Consider the following 16596-nt stretch of genomic DNA (forward strand, 5'->3'; position numbering starts at 1 on the left):
TTTTTTCAATCAATTGCTTGCTTGCTTGCGATAAGATATGGTTTAAGATCTTTGGCTATGTTCGGCTTCGGGATGTTATACCACACTTAGGCCTACTAGGCCAGGCTATAGGGGTCGCCGGTTTCGTGTTATGGGTCGTCCAATTCGAGGTCGCCCGGGTCGTTGGGGTGGTCCAATTCGAGGTCGTCGCTTTCTACACACCCAGGCAGTACGGACGAGTCAAGACGTATCCTTATGCATCGTAAGTTTCTTTAACATTGAGTGGCTGTCGTACATAATACAAATGTCTTTAGTTCATTGTTATTACGATTTGTCTATTTTTAAAAGGTATTTCAGTGAAGCGGACTTTAGTCTAAACAACGAAATTGTATCAGGTACAGGCATCAAGAACCGTTCCACTTCGGTAAATCCGTATTTCTTGTAGATAGAAATTGCCTTGGAGTTCCCAGCCCCTGTGACAAGACAAATTTCTCTATAACCATTGTTTATACAGAATTTGATCGCAGTTTCCATCAGCATAGTTCCAACACCTCTTTTGCGACACAAACTGGAGACGTACAATCTCATGATTTCCGCAGTGTCATTTCCAATCTCTTGGACAGCGACAGTTCCTAAGACGACATCACCAGAAACAGCAACTTTATAGCAACAACGTTCCTTCATAACAAAAGTGTTCAAAATATTGCTATTTTGTATTCCAATTTGCGTAAACTGATTAAACCAGAGACATTCCAGATATAACCGAATATTAAAACACAACATAAAAACGCTTATTAAGCAAATTAGCGAAGATGTCAAATACAACACCAGGCCGCATAAGATATAAGTTATACTCGTGGTAGGTAGAGAAAGATAGGCGAATGAGTGGATTGCCTTGTGAAAATATTTTCTGTAATCACCCACCATACCTTCTTCAAATAACTTAAAAGCATCGTTTTCTTCGTTCGGCTTTATATCTCTGACAATGATTTTTTCAAAAGCAACTTTCTGTTGTGGATGCATTTTCCAAACAGCAGCTTCAATACCAAGTTCTGAATACAAGAATTAAAAGGTAATACCTGTAATTATGTTTGGTCTATGAAACATACAACTGAAAACTGGGTTGTCGAGCGATGTTTATATTCTGATATTCATCATAAGATTGATTGGACGTACTGTACGCGCATGCGCAACATTTTACTTGTTATTAATTGGTTATTTAGATATACTATACATGTAGTGATAATTGCTTTCCTTTGAAGAATGCACTCTTACCCGCACATTCCTATAGAGTTGATGCGAAGATTAATGTAAGTGTTGCATGGTGAGTTATCATAAACAGTTAAACAATTAATCGTAAAATAATATACACTGTCACACATATTCTTTCTGACATTAACCCTATGATTTTTTTTATTGTGAAACAACGTAATTAAGGAATATGTAAGTTAATTCCATCTTTGCCATACATCGACATATGTTTTTACAATAAATCGCTCTTTTAAAAAACCTGTTAAAAAGTGTAAAAATGAATTAAACGATCTTGTATCGTATATATAACCCAAAGCTATAGTATACAATTTGTTTTTTAATTTTATTTCGGTTTTTTTTTACCCCAAAAGATATAGACGAAATTTAATTAAACCCCTGCAATTTATTTTTTATTTTAATGATATTGATATTTTTATAATTTAATACATTAATATTATTTTTTCTTTTGTGGCATCCACCACTTTTATTCAATTTTCATTCAACAATAGCATGTATATTACATAATAAAATCACTGTACAATAATTGTAATCATTTACTCATTTATAAATATTAATCATAATAATTTTTTTCTTTAAATCTTTTTTATTAATTGTTTATAAGAAATTATAGAAGTGTAAAAGTATAGGCATCAATAATATAAATATAAACACGATTTTGACAAGTCCGCGTGTAATGGACTGTACATCATGCACCCATATCCATAAAATATAATTTTTAATATTAATGTACTATCTCATCATTTATTTGAGTAATTTTTATTTTACAAGGTTTTAATAGATCATTACTTTAAATGCACATAACATATTATTCTCGCAATACTCAAAAAGGGTTGCTAGATTTACAGCAATACATTATAGTTTATAAGAATGTGCATAGTACGAACAGATCGAAATAACCGCTGCCACCAAATTATGTCAAACACCGCTGCCACCAAATTATGTCAAGAACTCCTATTAGGTATGTTTCTGAGCGGTTGAAAATACTTTAGAAACTCTCTTGTGACATAAAAGTATAAATACAAAATCAAAAAAGTTGTAAAATAACTAAAAAACAAAGCTTTAATTTCAATCAACTTTCAACAATCCAGTAACCACTTTAAACAACAACTTCACAATAACTTTTACAATCGAATATCCAACAACCTTACAATAGTTTTACATCCCTTTATATACAAGATGTTCCTATCCTTCTAGATCGTTCTTTATACTTCTTATTCTATTGGATTACAGTTTCTATTGATAGCACTTCTGGAATTTTCCTGATTGTTCTTATTAATTATACATGGTTTCTTAAATCAAAACATCTTATTCAAGAATGTTAAAGATGTATTGTCCCTTTGACTAATTCCAAAACAATTTTTTTTTAAAGATTTCGAAAAAAAGTAGGTCATTTTGAAGTTTCATAATAGTTATAAACTTTCACAAAAAATTAGTCGAAAAAAAATTGTTTAACTGAAATACAGAAGTTTTTTTGTTCAAAAAATAACTTTGACTTCCAGTCAAAGTTTTTGATCAAAACACATCTCATAATGCAACGCGCTTGTTTGGCTAATCTGTATGCATAATCATAAAACTTCCTCACGATCTGTGTGAAAACACCTTCTCAACCGTGACAAGTTGTAAACAATCCTAATTAGCATCATGCATAATGCGTACTCGTGGTTTGAAATCTTTGTTTACTTTTGCTCGCGACGATTTTCCAGATGAAATGTAATCAATCTAATTTACCTGTTAATTACGTAAACTTGTTGTTTTTGGCTCAAATTGTCGACTTAAAGTGAATAACTTTAATATTACTTTGATATGGCAAATTTAAATTTAGAATATTTTGACATTCATTTTTTGTGTTTCAAGGGACAATACATCTTTAAGGAATGGTAATTTATTACAAGTACAACAAAAATAAAATCTGTTCAATATTATTATATCGATGTACCTTGCTTAAGCACTGTATGTAATGATATTGATATTATGCTGGTGAAATAAATAAACGAAATAATACGATATTATATAACATTTCATAGCATATGTAAATATATATTCACTCGAGCAAAATACCATTCCCTCTGGGATGTCAAATCTTATATTACCTCTAAGCACGCAATATCTGTATAATATAATACGCAAATTACCGCTGCCACGTTTCTATAGTTTCAAGATATACTTTTCTTGAACTGAAATCGGAGTGAAAACGGATGATCTATCAGACGCCGGTATAGACATGGTTTTCGATTTATTGAATCCACATTTCCTATAAAACGAAGACGCTTTATTTCCAGCCCCTGTTACGAGTGTGATTTCTGTATATCTAGCTTCAACGCAGAACTTGACGGCGGCATCCAGCAACATCTTTCCGACACCATTTCTCTGACAGCTAGCAGAAACGTACATTCTCAAAAGCTCTGCCGTTTCTCTTCCGACTTCTTGCACAGCAACAGTCCCTACGATGACGTCATCCAAGACAGCCACTTTGTAACAACAGCGGTCGTTAAACAAAAACTCGTTTATACTCGTTTGTAACGCAATTTTAGTGTACATTTTATACCACAGACTTTCTTGGTACAACCTACACGCGAAACACAGTGAGAAGCACAGGAAAACCCAAAACAACGAAGACGTCAAATGTAACACTAGTGCACATAGGATAAAAGTAAACAGAGTGGTAGGCAGCGATATATATTTAAATGAATGAACTGTGTTGTAGAAATAAGTCGTATAGTCCACCATTCCTTCTGTAAACAACTTTTTTGTACATTCAACGTCAAGCGGCTTGACGTCTCTCACGCTTACATTTTCAAGACTCATTTTCGGTCGCGGAGACATTTCACAACAAAACTGGTTTTGTATTATCTACTCTCAAACGATTAAAAACAATGTTCTCTATAGTGAAAGTAATAATCAAGTTTCACTCCTATACTCCTTGCTATAAACTTATGAACACTATTAATTATAATGACAGGCTTATACAGTAATTTTGAAATAAAATAATATGAATCGAACGTTCAACCAATGATCGACATTATCCAGTATATACGGACCACCAGCCTTAAAATACAAGTTACAAATATACGATAAAAATATAATTTAGGTCAACATGAACAAAGATACAATTGGTGAAATCGCATACGCTTAGGCCTACAATTATTTATACATTTGGAGAGTTGTTGTGCTATTGTGTTTTTGTCTGTGGATTTACAAGTAGGCCTATTATTTAAAAAGCTTCGTCGGAATTATAGCACATACAAAATTAAATTTCTTTTAGTTGATCGAGTGACAGAAAATGATGATAGGCCTATTTATAGCCTACAATATTTACTTCACGTGTCAATCTCTACGGTAAAGTGACAGCGCACATCATTAATAAAACTTAACTACGTTTAAAAACGTTTCTTTCAAAAACTCATGACCTCACAATATGTTTGTAAAAAAAATGTTACAATGGCTTTTTAGTACCCGTATTTTGAAAAATGTTTATGCGTTAGATTTTTTAACGTAAAAAACGAAGTACCGTCATATGTATGTAATGAAGATGAGGCGGTGCGGCATTTCCCGTTGAAGAATATTTTAATGTTTGGTTAATGAGGAAAGATGACTTTGTTTTTATCACACAAGACACACATATGCTTGCCGACAACTTGTATAACACGAATTCTTCTCAATAATACAATGGCAAGTCATACTGAAACAAAGAAAAACAAATACAGACGTGACCTACTTTGTAAATTTTATACCTAACGACTTGATTTATGAGTTCTGATAGTTGAAAGATATATGGTCATTTGGCAATGACATTTTTTTTTTACATTTTGTTGTTGAATAAGCCATTTTATGTCACATAATAGTTATTCACTTTGACCAAAAATTTGATCGGCATAAAAACTATTTACCTGAAAAACTGTAATATAAAAGAAAAACATAGTCAAATTTTCTGTTAGACAATTGTGTTTTTGGTCTTTTGAGATTTTCATTCTTTGTTTTTTTTCCTGTGGAATTGAATAACTTCATTAAAACTGCAAATGGCCTAGTAAAAGTCAGATTTTATATACCTTTATTTTTCATGATTTTGGAGAACAATACATCTTTACAACTATCATATTATTAAAAAAAAAACACACAACAGAAATTAAAAACATAATTTTGGTTTAAACTGCATGCAGAAGTTTCTTTTTTTTTCTTGGGTGGATTGTTCGGTGGTATGTGGTGGGTGGCCCGAGATTTAAAACATTATTTTGATTAAATTATGCAAATCAATCATTTGCATACTATACGTCACATATTGATAGATGTATTGATAAGAGCTGGAGTGTGCAGGAAACTACTGAAGGATATTAGGATTAGACAGATGAGATTCATGGGACATGTGTTGATCAGGAAGGGAGGTCTGGAGAACTTGGCATTAACTGGGAAAATAAAAGGAAGAAGGAGCAGGGGGAGAAAAAGAGTCACTTGGTTGGCCAGCATAGCTGAATGGATTCGGAATAGAAGCGTGAATACCAAAGAAATGGAGTTGCTGAACATGGCAATAGACAGAGAATTGTGGCACAACATGATCGCCAAAGTCTCATGATATGGCACTTCGAGAGATCTGAGAGAGAGAGAGAGAGAGACGTCACATACTATTAATGGTGGCGCTATTGCTGATAGCATGTGGCGTGTAGAGAGGTGGTGGCCAAGGCCATCTCTCTCTATCATCTGTAGCTTGTTTTGTATCCAGCTAGCACGGAATTGCGCTGGGGCCACACGATGAACGGACCGGTAGTACGGAGGCCTAGCGAATCAATCATTGAAATGAGAACCGAAAAGTTACTAATTAGAAATGCTAAACAAATAGTTTTGGTTTGTAATAATAAAGAGAGAGTTTTATGTGGTGAAGCTATGAAAAATCCAGTTATTCTAGAACAAAACAGTGGCAGCAATGGTATTAGCCTGGTTATCGGAAGGTAACGTTTCGCACGCACGCAATTCAACAAGGGGGTGACAGTCAGACAACGGCCCGGGACGATTCGGCTCTGGGACTAGACGAGACATAGGTCTAGACGAGACATTTTTTGTATCATTTGTATACATTTAATACTATCATTTGTATACAATTATTAATATTATTTATATAGGCCTAGCCATTCATTCAAATTCATAGATACTAGGCCTTCATCCATGCTATTTATTGTAGCTAGTCCGACTTTAGTCGGATTCCCCTTTAGTCCTATAAGTATAATAAGGCCCTATCTAGAGTACTACTACTATAATAATACAATATTTAATTTAAAATAATGTATTGACTATTGATGGCATTTTAGTTGCTACTGGGCTAGTAATAGGGCCTTGTCTACACATGGAGGTATCCTCCATCATATTCATGGTCTACATTTATAATATTGATTGGTTATACTTCGAATTGTCTGGCCCAGGCCTACCTACTAATAAGGCAGACAGGTCTTGTCTACCTACAGACAAGGCCGGCCGGCCTACATTCTGTCATTGTCTCATGATGTAAAATTTAATTTAAAATATCTCTTTATTTCTATTCAGTGATGGTTTGATAAAAGGAATTGGAAGTACAGCCACACTAACGAAAGGCGTGCGTTTTAACAAGATTATAGATGCCACGGGAAAATGTGTTATACCAGGTATAATAAAACAATTTTGATAAAAATGATAAATATTGTATTTTCTCTTTTCTCATATAAACTTTGCCTTCAATTAGCAGCTGTACCAAATCATTAATTCCATCATGAAAAAATTCTATGATATTAACAACATACTAATGGGTTCATGTCCTGTCATATGTCAGGATTTGTTCTCATGACAATTTGCAACTCCACTCCCAAAGACTTGTAATAAGTCTTTGATTTTGTAGAGCATCTTATGTTTATGTTTGTCGTGTGAACAGGAGAGCCACCTTTGAGAGAAGGACAGTGATTGAGTTCACTTGTGGTTATCCTTACCAATTTGCCTAAAATTAAAAATAATAATATATAATTTATTTTAAAGGTTTGGTCGATGGGCACACGCATCCAGTGTGGGCAGGTGATAGAGTGCATGAATTTTCGTTAAAGGTAAACATCTCTAACTATATATCTCTAACCATGGAAACTTAAATCATACTTATACAAATTATTAAATTATTTGTTTATTTTATTTAATTTTTATCCAGCTCGCAGGTGCCTCATATATGGACGTTCACAAAGCTGGGGGCGGTATTAACTTTACAGTAGAACACACGCGGAAAGCGACAGAAAAAGAGCTATATGCTTCACTTAAACAACGCTTAAACGGAATGCTTCGCTGCGGCACGACATTAGTGGAATGCAAGAGTGGATATGGCCTGAACACCGAGACGGAAATTAAGATGCTAAAGGTGATTCAGAAGGCAAAAAAAGAAATGGCGATTGATATATCAAGCACTTTTTGTGGCGCACACTCAATTCCAAGGTAGGATTTTATAATGTAATGTTGTTTGTTTGTTTGTTTTATCTTTATACTGGGTGACCTCTTCAGTCAAAGACTGATCTCCCAGAGTATGGAACGCCTCCTCTGCCTTCAGTTCACATTTATCATGCAGTACACACCAATCGTCATGCAGTACACACCAATGGTCATGCAGTACACACCAATGGTCATGCAGTACACACCAATCGTCATGCAGTACACACCAATCGTCATGCAGTACACACCAAACGTCATGCAGTACACACCAATCGTCACGCAGTACACACCAATGGTCATGCAGTACACACCAATTGTCATGCAGTACACATCAATCGTCGTTCACATTTATCATGCAGTACACACCAATCGTCATGCAGTACACACCAATCGTCATGCAGTACACACCAAACATTATGCAGTACACACCAATTGTCATGCAGTACACACCAATCGTCATGCAGTACACACCAATCGTCATGCAGTCAAATATTGCGTAATTTATACCGCCACCTATCGACAAAATCGAATATCACGTGAGGTTTATTAGACGGCTGTAAAACTAAGACTATTTAAACTTCTTTTATGGAATTCAATAATTGCAATGGCCTCCTAGCCGCGCCTGTGTCTCGCATAATAAATTATTGTATATATAAAAAACAGAGCATTCACAGAGATGTGTAGCGGTTAAAATAAGTACAGTATGTCAAACGGGTGCAGGTCAAGTCGGCCCTAAACCGTCTCGGCCAAAGTCAAGTCGGCCCCAAGTCAACGCGGCCCCAAGTGAACTCGGCCTCACGTCAACTCGGCCTCACGTCAACTCGGCCAAAAACTAATCGGTCAACTCGGCCACAATAAAGTATGGAATGCAAAAAGTGCTTAATATTATTATGATTCTTACTATCCACGCTTAAAAAAAAAATGAATAAAAAAAAAAAATATAATTAAATAATATCATATAAAAAAATGAACTCATTGCCAATATGAATATAAGTACCCGCGTGTTACAAAAACACGTGCAGGTACCGCATTTTAGTAAATCGAAGACGGAGGCCTACGTTCCACCATTTGGCCATAGAAAAAATGATTGTACATCGTTTTTGTCCATGATTTGCGTTTAAAAAAAAGGGGAATCCCCCGGTCAGTGAAAACACGTAGCAGTTGTAGATATCGAAAAAGCTGCCAAAGGCGCAGGGAGGCGCAGCTACGAATTGTTTTCAATTGTGCAATTTAAAATTTTATTAAACGTATTAATAAAGGAAAGTTGGTGAAATCATTCCTATTTTTTTTGCTAATATATTATTGTCTAAATATTAATATTCATTAAAAGTCTGAATTATTTATAGTTAAAAAATTGTGAAGAAATATTATTTTATCAATCCCCTTCATTTGCACTTTTTGCGTTCCATACTTTAACGGGGCCGAGTTTACCGATTATTTTTTGGCCGAGTTGACGTGAGGCCGAGTTGACGTGAGGCCGAGTTGACTTGAGGCCGAGTTGACTTGAGGCCGAGTTGACTTGAGGCCGACTTGACTTTGGCCGAGACGGTTTAGGGCCGACTTGGATCGAAACCTGTCAAACATAAAAGAAATCTTAGAGTCGATGGCCTAGTTTTACAGCCGTCTAATAAACGTCACGTGATATTCGATTTTGTCGATAGGTGGCGGTATAAATTACGCAATATTTCACTGCATGACGATTGGTGTGTACTGCATGACGATTGGTGTGTACTGCATGACAATTGGTGTGTACTGCATGACCATTGGTGTGTACTGCATGATGTTTGGTGTGTACTGCATGACGATTGGTGTGTACTGCATGATGTTTGATGTGTACTGCATGACGATTGGTGTGTACTGCATGACCATTGGTGTGTACTGCATGACCATTGGTGTGTACTGCATGACCATTGGTGTGTACTGCATGATAAATGTTAACGACGATTGGTGTGTACTGCATGACCATTGGTGTGTACTGCATGACCATTGGTGTGTACTGCATGACCATTGGTGTGTACTGCATGACCATTGGTGTGTACTGCATGACGATTGGTGTGTACTGCATGACCATTGTGAACTGAAGGCGGAGGAGGCGTTCCATACCAGAGGGCCCAGTTGGTGATCAGTGGCTGTGATGTACTAATACACCGGGGTAACCCCCTACTCGTCTCGAAAGATGTACTAGGTTCTTTAAAGTGCACACGAGCAAGTTGTGTACACTGGACCTACGGTTTATAGTCCTTATCCGAGAAGACTCGTTCTACCACCAGAACCATGGAGTAAGTGAGCCTCGAACCCCTGCCGATGTTATGGCTACGTGATTACGGTTCCACTGTCTTAACCGCTCGGCCACTCACTCACTTCTTTATTGTTCAATTTATAAAGCGCTTAGACAATCAAAAGATTGTCCCAAAGCGCTGAGAGAAAAAACAGAAAGAAATTAAAAAGAAAAAAGATGGGTTTTTATTTTTTTTAAGAGTGTTTTTTGAAAACTATGATAGAGGATGCATAGTTATTGTAATAGTTATTGTATCTAGAAAACTCTAGCATTAGCTGGATACAGTAGTTGTTGTTATATGCCTTATAGTATAATACCTGTGCATATACTATAGTACCTCTGCACATAGTACCTGCACAAATAGTACCTGTACCTGCGAACATAGTTCAGGCCTTGTCTTTTAAGGCGAGCAAGTGCGATCACTCGCCTAACACACTCCTAAACTGCCCTTGAGGAGTGCGATTTACAACACGCTTAAATTTCGTAAACTTCTACACACCAAAATACAAACAGCACACTTACAGCACCCCTGACTGTATTGAGGAGTGCAATTTTTTTAGCACACCTACAATTTAAAAAAAACAAGGCCTGTAGTTCCTGTGCACATAGTAGCTGCGCACATAGTAGCTGTGCACATAGTAGCTGTGCACATGCACATAGTACAGTAGCTGTGCACATAGTAGCTGCGCACATAGTAGCTGCGCACATAGTAGCTGCGCACATAGTAGCTGCGCACATAGTAGCTGCGCACATAGTAGCTGCGCACATAGTAGCTGCGCACATAGTAGCTGCGCACATAGTAGCTGCGCACATAGTAGCTGCGCACATAGTAGCTGCGCACATAGTAGCTGCGCACATAGTAGCTGCGCACATAGTAGCTGCGCACATAGTAGCTATGCACATAGTTCATGTGCACATAGTTCATGTGACATAGTACAGTAGCTGTGCACATAGTAGCTGTGCACATAGTAGCTGCGCACATAGTAGCTGTGCACATAGTAACTAGCTGTGCACATAGTAGCTGTGCACATAGTAGCTGTGCACATAGTAACTGTGCACATAGTAACTGTGCACATAGAACCTGCGCACATACTATGTGCACAAAGTACAGTACAGTACCTGCAAGAATAAACTTTTTCTCCCATTAAGGACTCACATTAATAAATATTATATAGTCCAATAACTGGTTGTTAAATAAATCATATTTTTATTCAGCCCTCACAATTTGCAAGAAAGTGTGTCGGCAATAAATCGCTGGCGCTGTACAATTCACGTCTGCATTAACATATGCAATTTGTTAATGCAAATCAAATTCTATTCCTGTGTAAAGTATAAAGTCACTGGACGCTGTTGTTATGTAGGCGGGACTATCTATATAAATGATTTTATGTACTAGATATTTTATTTAATTGTATATATTTATATGTAGAGTTCCTATTATACTGATTTACCCCTGCCTAGGACTCCTGAATGTTATATTTGATGACGTCAAAAAACTAAAAGATGGATCTTTACTAAATTTACACCACATGTGGTCAGAGCAGAATCAATTCCATTTTTAAAGCTTTTGAGACCAGATCTAAATTCATTATTATTATTTGCTAATTTTAGACCGTACATCAAAACTACAAGATGGATCTTTATCACGATTCTTGATCCTTTTTCTCTCTTTACTACTGGCGGAGGTTGCAACTGGTTGCTCCTGTTATTAAATATGTATTAAGAGAAAGAAATCGGATACTAAATCAGCTACTGTATGTGGTTGCTAGCGCCTTGAGCACTTTTAGTGGATATGTGCGCTATATAATTTTGTATTATTATAATTGTATTCAATCAAAAATTCTAAAAAAGTAAAATACTGCTTTGTGCTGCAGTGACCAAACGGCTGAATCGGCAACCAGAGACGTCATAGTAAACCAGCTACCTGAAATACAGAAACTTATGGAAAAAGGAGAGTTAGAGGTTGATAACATTGATGTGTTCTGTGAACAAGGGGTGTTTGACATCAACCAGTCTAGGAGAATTCTGGATGCTGGCAGAAAGGCTGGACTTGCTCTTAATTTTCATGGGGATGAACTTCATCCAATGGAAGCTGCTGAGGTACAATTTGGATATTTCAAATAATATGAAATATGATTCATTAGTCATCATAGGGTTTGACCATTATTAGATGGGTACAGTAAACAAGCCCCTTTTTGAAGAAATCCCTTCAATGACGTTGGCCAATTATATTTTTTTATAGCAAACCAACAAAGTGTGCCCATAGTATTGGTGCCCCCTATGTACCTTAAGCTTGGTTCCCACTAGAACGTAACGCAAGGACGTAAACGCAACGCAAGCGTTTTAACCAATGACAAGCGATAGCTTATTCGCTTGTGATTGCTAACTGTCTATAACTTTGCTTGTCATTGGTTAAAACACTTGCGTTGCATTTACGTCCTTGCGTTACGTTCTAGTGGGAACCAAGCTTTAGTGGTAAAACAGAAGAACCCAACAGAATATCCCCATAGGATTGGGTTACAAAATATATTGCCCTCTTGTTAGTTTCATAAGAAAGTGTCCCCTTAAATTGAGTGTAGTGTCCCAAGGGAGGTGTTCTAGTATTGCTCTTAGTGTCATCAAAGTTGTAGCATCTGTACTCTATACTGTAGTATGATTATCTTATTGTTTCCTTTGCAGTTAGGAGGAGAGCTAAAAGCTGAAGCAGTCAGCCACCTAGAGGAAATTAGCGATGCTGGAATGAAAGCTATGGCAGAAGCAGGGAGTGTGGCTGTCATTCTGCCAACAACAGCGTACATTCTGAGGCTCAAACATCCTCCAGTCAGGAAGATGATTGAACAAGGGGTTCCTGTTGCTTTGGGGAGTGACTTTAACCCAAATGCATTTTGTATGTCAATGGTTAGTTTCTTTCAAGTTACACTACAGTAGAACCCCTAATAGAAGTGTCCCCCTAATAGAAGTGTCCCCCTAATAGAAGTGTCCCCCTAATAGAAGTGTCCCCCTAATAGAAGTGTCCCCCTAATAGAAGTGTCCCCCTAATAGAAGTGTCCCCCTAATAGAAGTGTCCCCCTAATAGAAGTGTCCCCCTAATAGAAGTGTCCCCCTAATAGAAGTGTCCCCCTAATAGAAGTGTCCCCCTAATAGAAGTGTCCCCCTAATAGAAGTGTCCCCCTAATAGAAGTGTCCCCCTAATAGAAGTGTCCCCTAATAGAAGTGTCCCCCTAATAGAAGTGTCCCCCTAATAGAAGTGTCCCCCTAATAGAAGTGTCCCCCTAATAGAAGTGTCCCCCTAATAGAAGTGTCCCCCTAATAGAAGTGTCCCTCTAATAGAAGTGTCCCTCTAATAGAAGTGTCCCTCTAATAGAAGTGTCCCTCTAATAGAAGTGTCCCTCTAATAAAAGTGTCCCTCTAATAAAAGTGTCCCTCTAATAAAAGTGTCCCTCTAATAAAAGTGTCCCTCTAATAAAAGTGTCCCTCTAATAAAAGTGTCCCTCTAATAAAAGTGTCCCTCTAATAAAAGTGTCCCTCTAATAAAAGTGTCCCTCTAATAAAAGTGTCCCTCTAATAAAAGTGTCCCTCTAATAAAAGTGTCCCTCTAATAAAAGTGTCCCTCTAATAAAAGTGTCCCTCTAATAAAAGTGTCCCTCTAATAAAAGTGTCCCTCTAATAAAAGTCTCCCTCTAATAAAAGTCTCCCTCTAATAAAAGTCTCCCTGTATAGGGGTTCTGCAATACTAACAGATATATGTTCCCTTGTTTGTTTCACTGGACTTGTATGCACTGGTATTTCGGTAAACTTCCTCTATGAAGACCGGGTTCCCTGTGCACGCGAAGCGACTCCCATCAAGCGCGCAAAACTTAAACAGTTTGGCTATGGAGCAACTCCCAACGAATTCACAGAGTTCGGAAATATACGTGTTGCAATGGATTTGACGTTTGCACTAAAATCATTGTCATTTCAAAATTATAGTGTGCGTGTTTGCTTTAAAAGTGTACAAAAAAGGTGAAAAACATCGTCAAGTAAAAATTTAAGAATTGTCAGTGCGTACCTATTTTTTCACAAACTGCAATGACGTAATTTGTGTACCATTTGATTGGTCAGTTTTAATGATCATAACGTTGAAGTTGAACTCGGTTTAAGTTCAATAATTGCAGATTTCAACGATTTATGACGTTCATTTTTACCCCTTTTTCCTGTAAAAACCTTGAATCCTGTCAATTAAACGCAACTCGTAACATTCTGTCGACAGGAAAGCCAGCTTTACATGTAGTTTGTTCAGTGTGCTAGGAGTCAACAAAAATAACCCTATCATTTCAATTCTAGCCTTTAGTGATGCACCTCGCCTGTGTCAACCTAAGAATGTCGATGCAAGAAGCCCTTGTTGCAGCCACTATTAACGCTGCCGCTTCTCTATGTAAATCTTCAACTCACGGTTCTATCGAAGTTGGTAAATACGGCGACGTTTTGATACTAGACACACCAAGGTAAGTGGATCTGTTTTTGTTGTTAAAAACCGAGAACCATATTTTGACAACGGAATTAGAGATGTACAGTGTGTATGATTTCAGAACAATTGTGAGATTTCTGATTTTGCTGCCGTAAATTACTGTGATGTCATGTGTGCATAGCAATATCACTGTTGTTTTATTTTTTACGATTTATTTAAAAATAAATATATATATATATAAACAAATTATGTTAATTATAACAAAATTGTGGTATAGCAATGTGCTATACTAAAAACTACTTGCTAGCTGGACCGTTTATAGACTTATATATATATTTTATAGACTTTATAGGCTTATAGCAATCCACCCCAGATTAAATATATGGTCAAACATACAATATATATAACCAACGGTAACAACCACGCATTTATAGCTTTAAGGACAGAGTGAAGCTCCTAATCTGAAACAGGATATTTATGCCCACTCTGCTTTCTCCCGAGATTTCTCAAGGTTTGCGTATGTGTGTATGAAAACGTGTAATAAATCAAAAGATCAAACTATGTTACAAATTGTTGTAACAATTTATGCAGATTTGAAAAGGGTTACCATCTTTAAAGATGGTTAAAAAAATAATAGCCTTTTAATCCAGGGATTCTGTCAACACTTACGTAAGCCCCAGGCTAGTCATGCGCTTAACTCGACCGCAGGTGACATTGCTGACCTTCACAAACAAGTAGAGTAATACAGTACCAGCATCAATTTAAGACTTCCATATCAAGCAATCAACAAAGTCTCATTAAAAACATAATGATTTGCCATTTAGAACAGCAGCCTTCACAAAAATTAAGTCCTCACTTGAAGATGCATCATGGATAGGAAGATCATTGGTCATTGCTCGGGTTGTTAAATTATATTTATTCTGCTTTTAGATGGGAGCATTTAGTATACCAGATGGCTAATCATGAAAGGTTGATTGAGTATGTGATCAAGCAAGGAGATGTCGCCTACCAACGGGACAAACGATGATAAAACAAATGAAATCGTAGACATGCTATAAGAACTAGGTAGCTAACTAGGCGACGGAGTCACTAGTCTGTTGTGAAGGTCTCTTGGTTGTCGGTGTTTACTGTTTTTGGCCACCCTTTAATAAGGTAATAATAAAATAAAACCGAATGTTGTTATCAATAACGAATCCAGAAATTGTGTATCGGGAGCTTTAAAATGCAGGTATAAAGCGATTGTTCAAACATAAAAATATATTCAAAATATCATAAATATTGTTCTGCCTTAATATGTGGTTATATACTAATTTGCACGGGTTGAGGAAGTATAATAAAAGTGCACTCTTCCCAAAAGTACTCGGACAAATTATTTTAAAAATAAACTAATTGTCTTAATATTTATGATATTTAAATAATTAAATAAATTGTGTCTTGATGGAAATTTTTTGGGATTGTGAACCCACCCCCTACAGCAGACACACACGTTTTATGAAATAACAACATAAATTTATATGAACCTCGACTTAGTATAACTCTAACTATAGTTATTGATATAATATTCTGCAATTATGTTATTTGTGCCCTATCTTTTTTCTTTTTTTCTTTTCTTTCATCAATGTCTGTCAAAATTTGTCTTCGCGTTGGAACCAAATCCTTAGCCTTTTAAAATGTAAAATTATTCCTAAATAGAAAAAAAATAGAAAATTATATATATATTTTTGTTTACATGTATTTTTCTAATGTTAACTCTAAAATGACATTCTACAAGTTCAGTACAATTTTTATATCACCATTATGTATGTTTTTGTAATGGTTATGAAAATTTGGTATTTATATTGGTAATAGCTGTTTTTTAAAACTCTTAAAATTACCTTTATACGATTACAAAGGGTGTAAGTTGCGGGTTAAAGGACCCAAATACTATTGTGTGGAAACATAAAGTAATCGTTTTATGGTCGTTTTTGAAAATGGTTAAAGTACCACCATACCATAAAGAATTATAGTATTTATTTGAGCAAATTTTTTTAGTCAATTAACAGTTTTGTCAATTAAGTTTTATTGTATCCTGTTTGTGACTAGTGTAAGTCAAGTATGCATTTCCTCAGTAAAAGTTGGGACATTGACATTAATTTGTGACCCAATGACACTAATTTTTTACACTTTTGTGACCTAATGATGCTAATTTGTGACA

General features: G+C 36.2%; 2 protein-coding genes across 2 annotated transcripts; one reads left to right on the forward strand and one right to left on the reverse strand.

The window, feature by feature from the left end:
• Positions 1-303: 303 nt before the first annotated feature.
• LOC140058297 (mycothiol acetyltransferase-like) lies at positions 304-3789 on the reverse strand. Its single transcript, XM_072103861.1, has 4 exons — positions 3541-3789; positions 1255-1264; positions 904-1031; positions 304-657 (listed from the first exon to the last, which is right to left on the reverse strand). The coding sequence occupies exons 1-4, from the start codon at positions 3787-3789 to the stop codon at positions 304-306; spliced, it is 741 nt and encodes a 246-aa protein (XP_071959962.1).
• A 2125-nt stretch (positions 3790-5914) lies between these two features.
• On the forward strand, positions 5915-15608 carry LOC140058786 (probable imidazolonepropionase). The gene is made up of 8 exons (XM_072104526.1): positions 5915-6191; positions 6781-6878; positions 7243-7307; positions 7406-7683; positions 11830-12055; positions 12635-12853; positions 14279-14439; positions 15333-15608. The coding sequence occupies exons 1-8, from the start codon at positions 5995-5997 to the stop codon at positions 15427-15429; spliced, it is 1341 nt and encodes a 446-aa protein (XP_071960627.1). The 5' UTR covers positions 5915-5994; the 3' UTR covers positions 15430-15608.
• The last annotated feature ends 988 nt before the right edge of the window (positions 15609-16596 follow it).

The sequence above is a fragment of the Antedon mediterranea genome, chromosome 9 (assembly GCF_964355755.1).
Source record: "Antedon mediterranea chromosome 9, ecAntMedi1.1, whole genome shotgun sequence".
NCBI lineage: Eukaryota > Metazoa > Echinodermata > Crinoidea > Comatulida > Antedonidae > Antedon > Antedon mediterranea.

Coding starts and splice junctions, on each gene's coding strand:
- LOC140058297 (XM_072103861.1), bottom strand. CDS start 3,789: ATGTACACTAAAATTGCGTTACAAACGAGTATAAACGAGTTTTTGTTT. Junction 658..903: donor AGTTATTTGAAGAAGGTATG/GTGGGTGATTAC, acceptor TTTGTTATGAAG/GAACGTTGTTGCTATAAAGT.
- LOC140058786 (XM_072104526.1), top strand. CDS start 5,995: ATGAACGGACCGGTAGTACGGAGGCCTAGCGAATCAATCATTGAAATG. Junction 7,308..7,405: donor TGCATGAATTTTCGTTAAAG/GTAAACATCTCT, acceptor ATTTTTATCCAG/CTCGCAGGTGCCTCATATAT. Junction 12,854..14,278: donor ATGCATTTTGTATGTCAATG/GTTAGTTTCTTT, acceptor TTTCAATTCTAG/CCTTTAGTGATGCACCTCGC.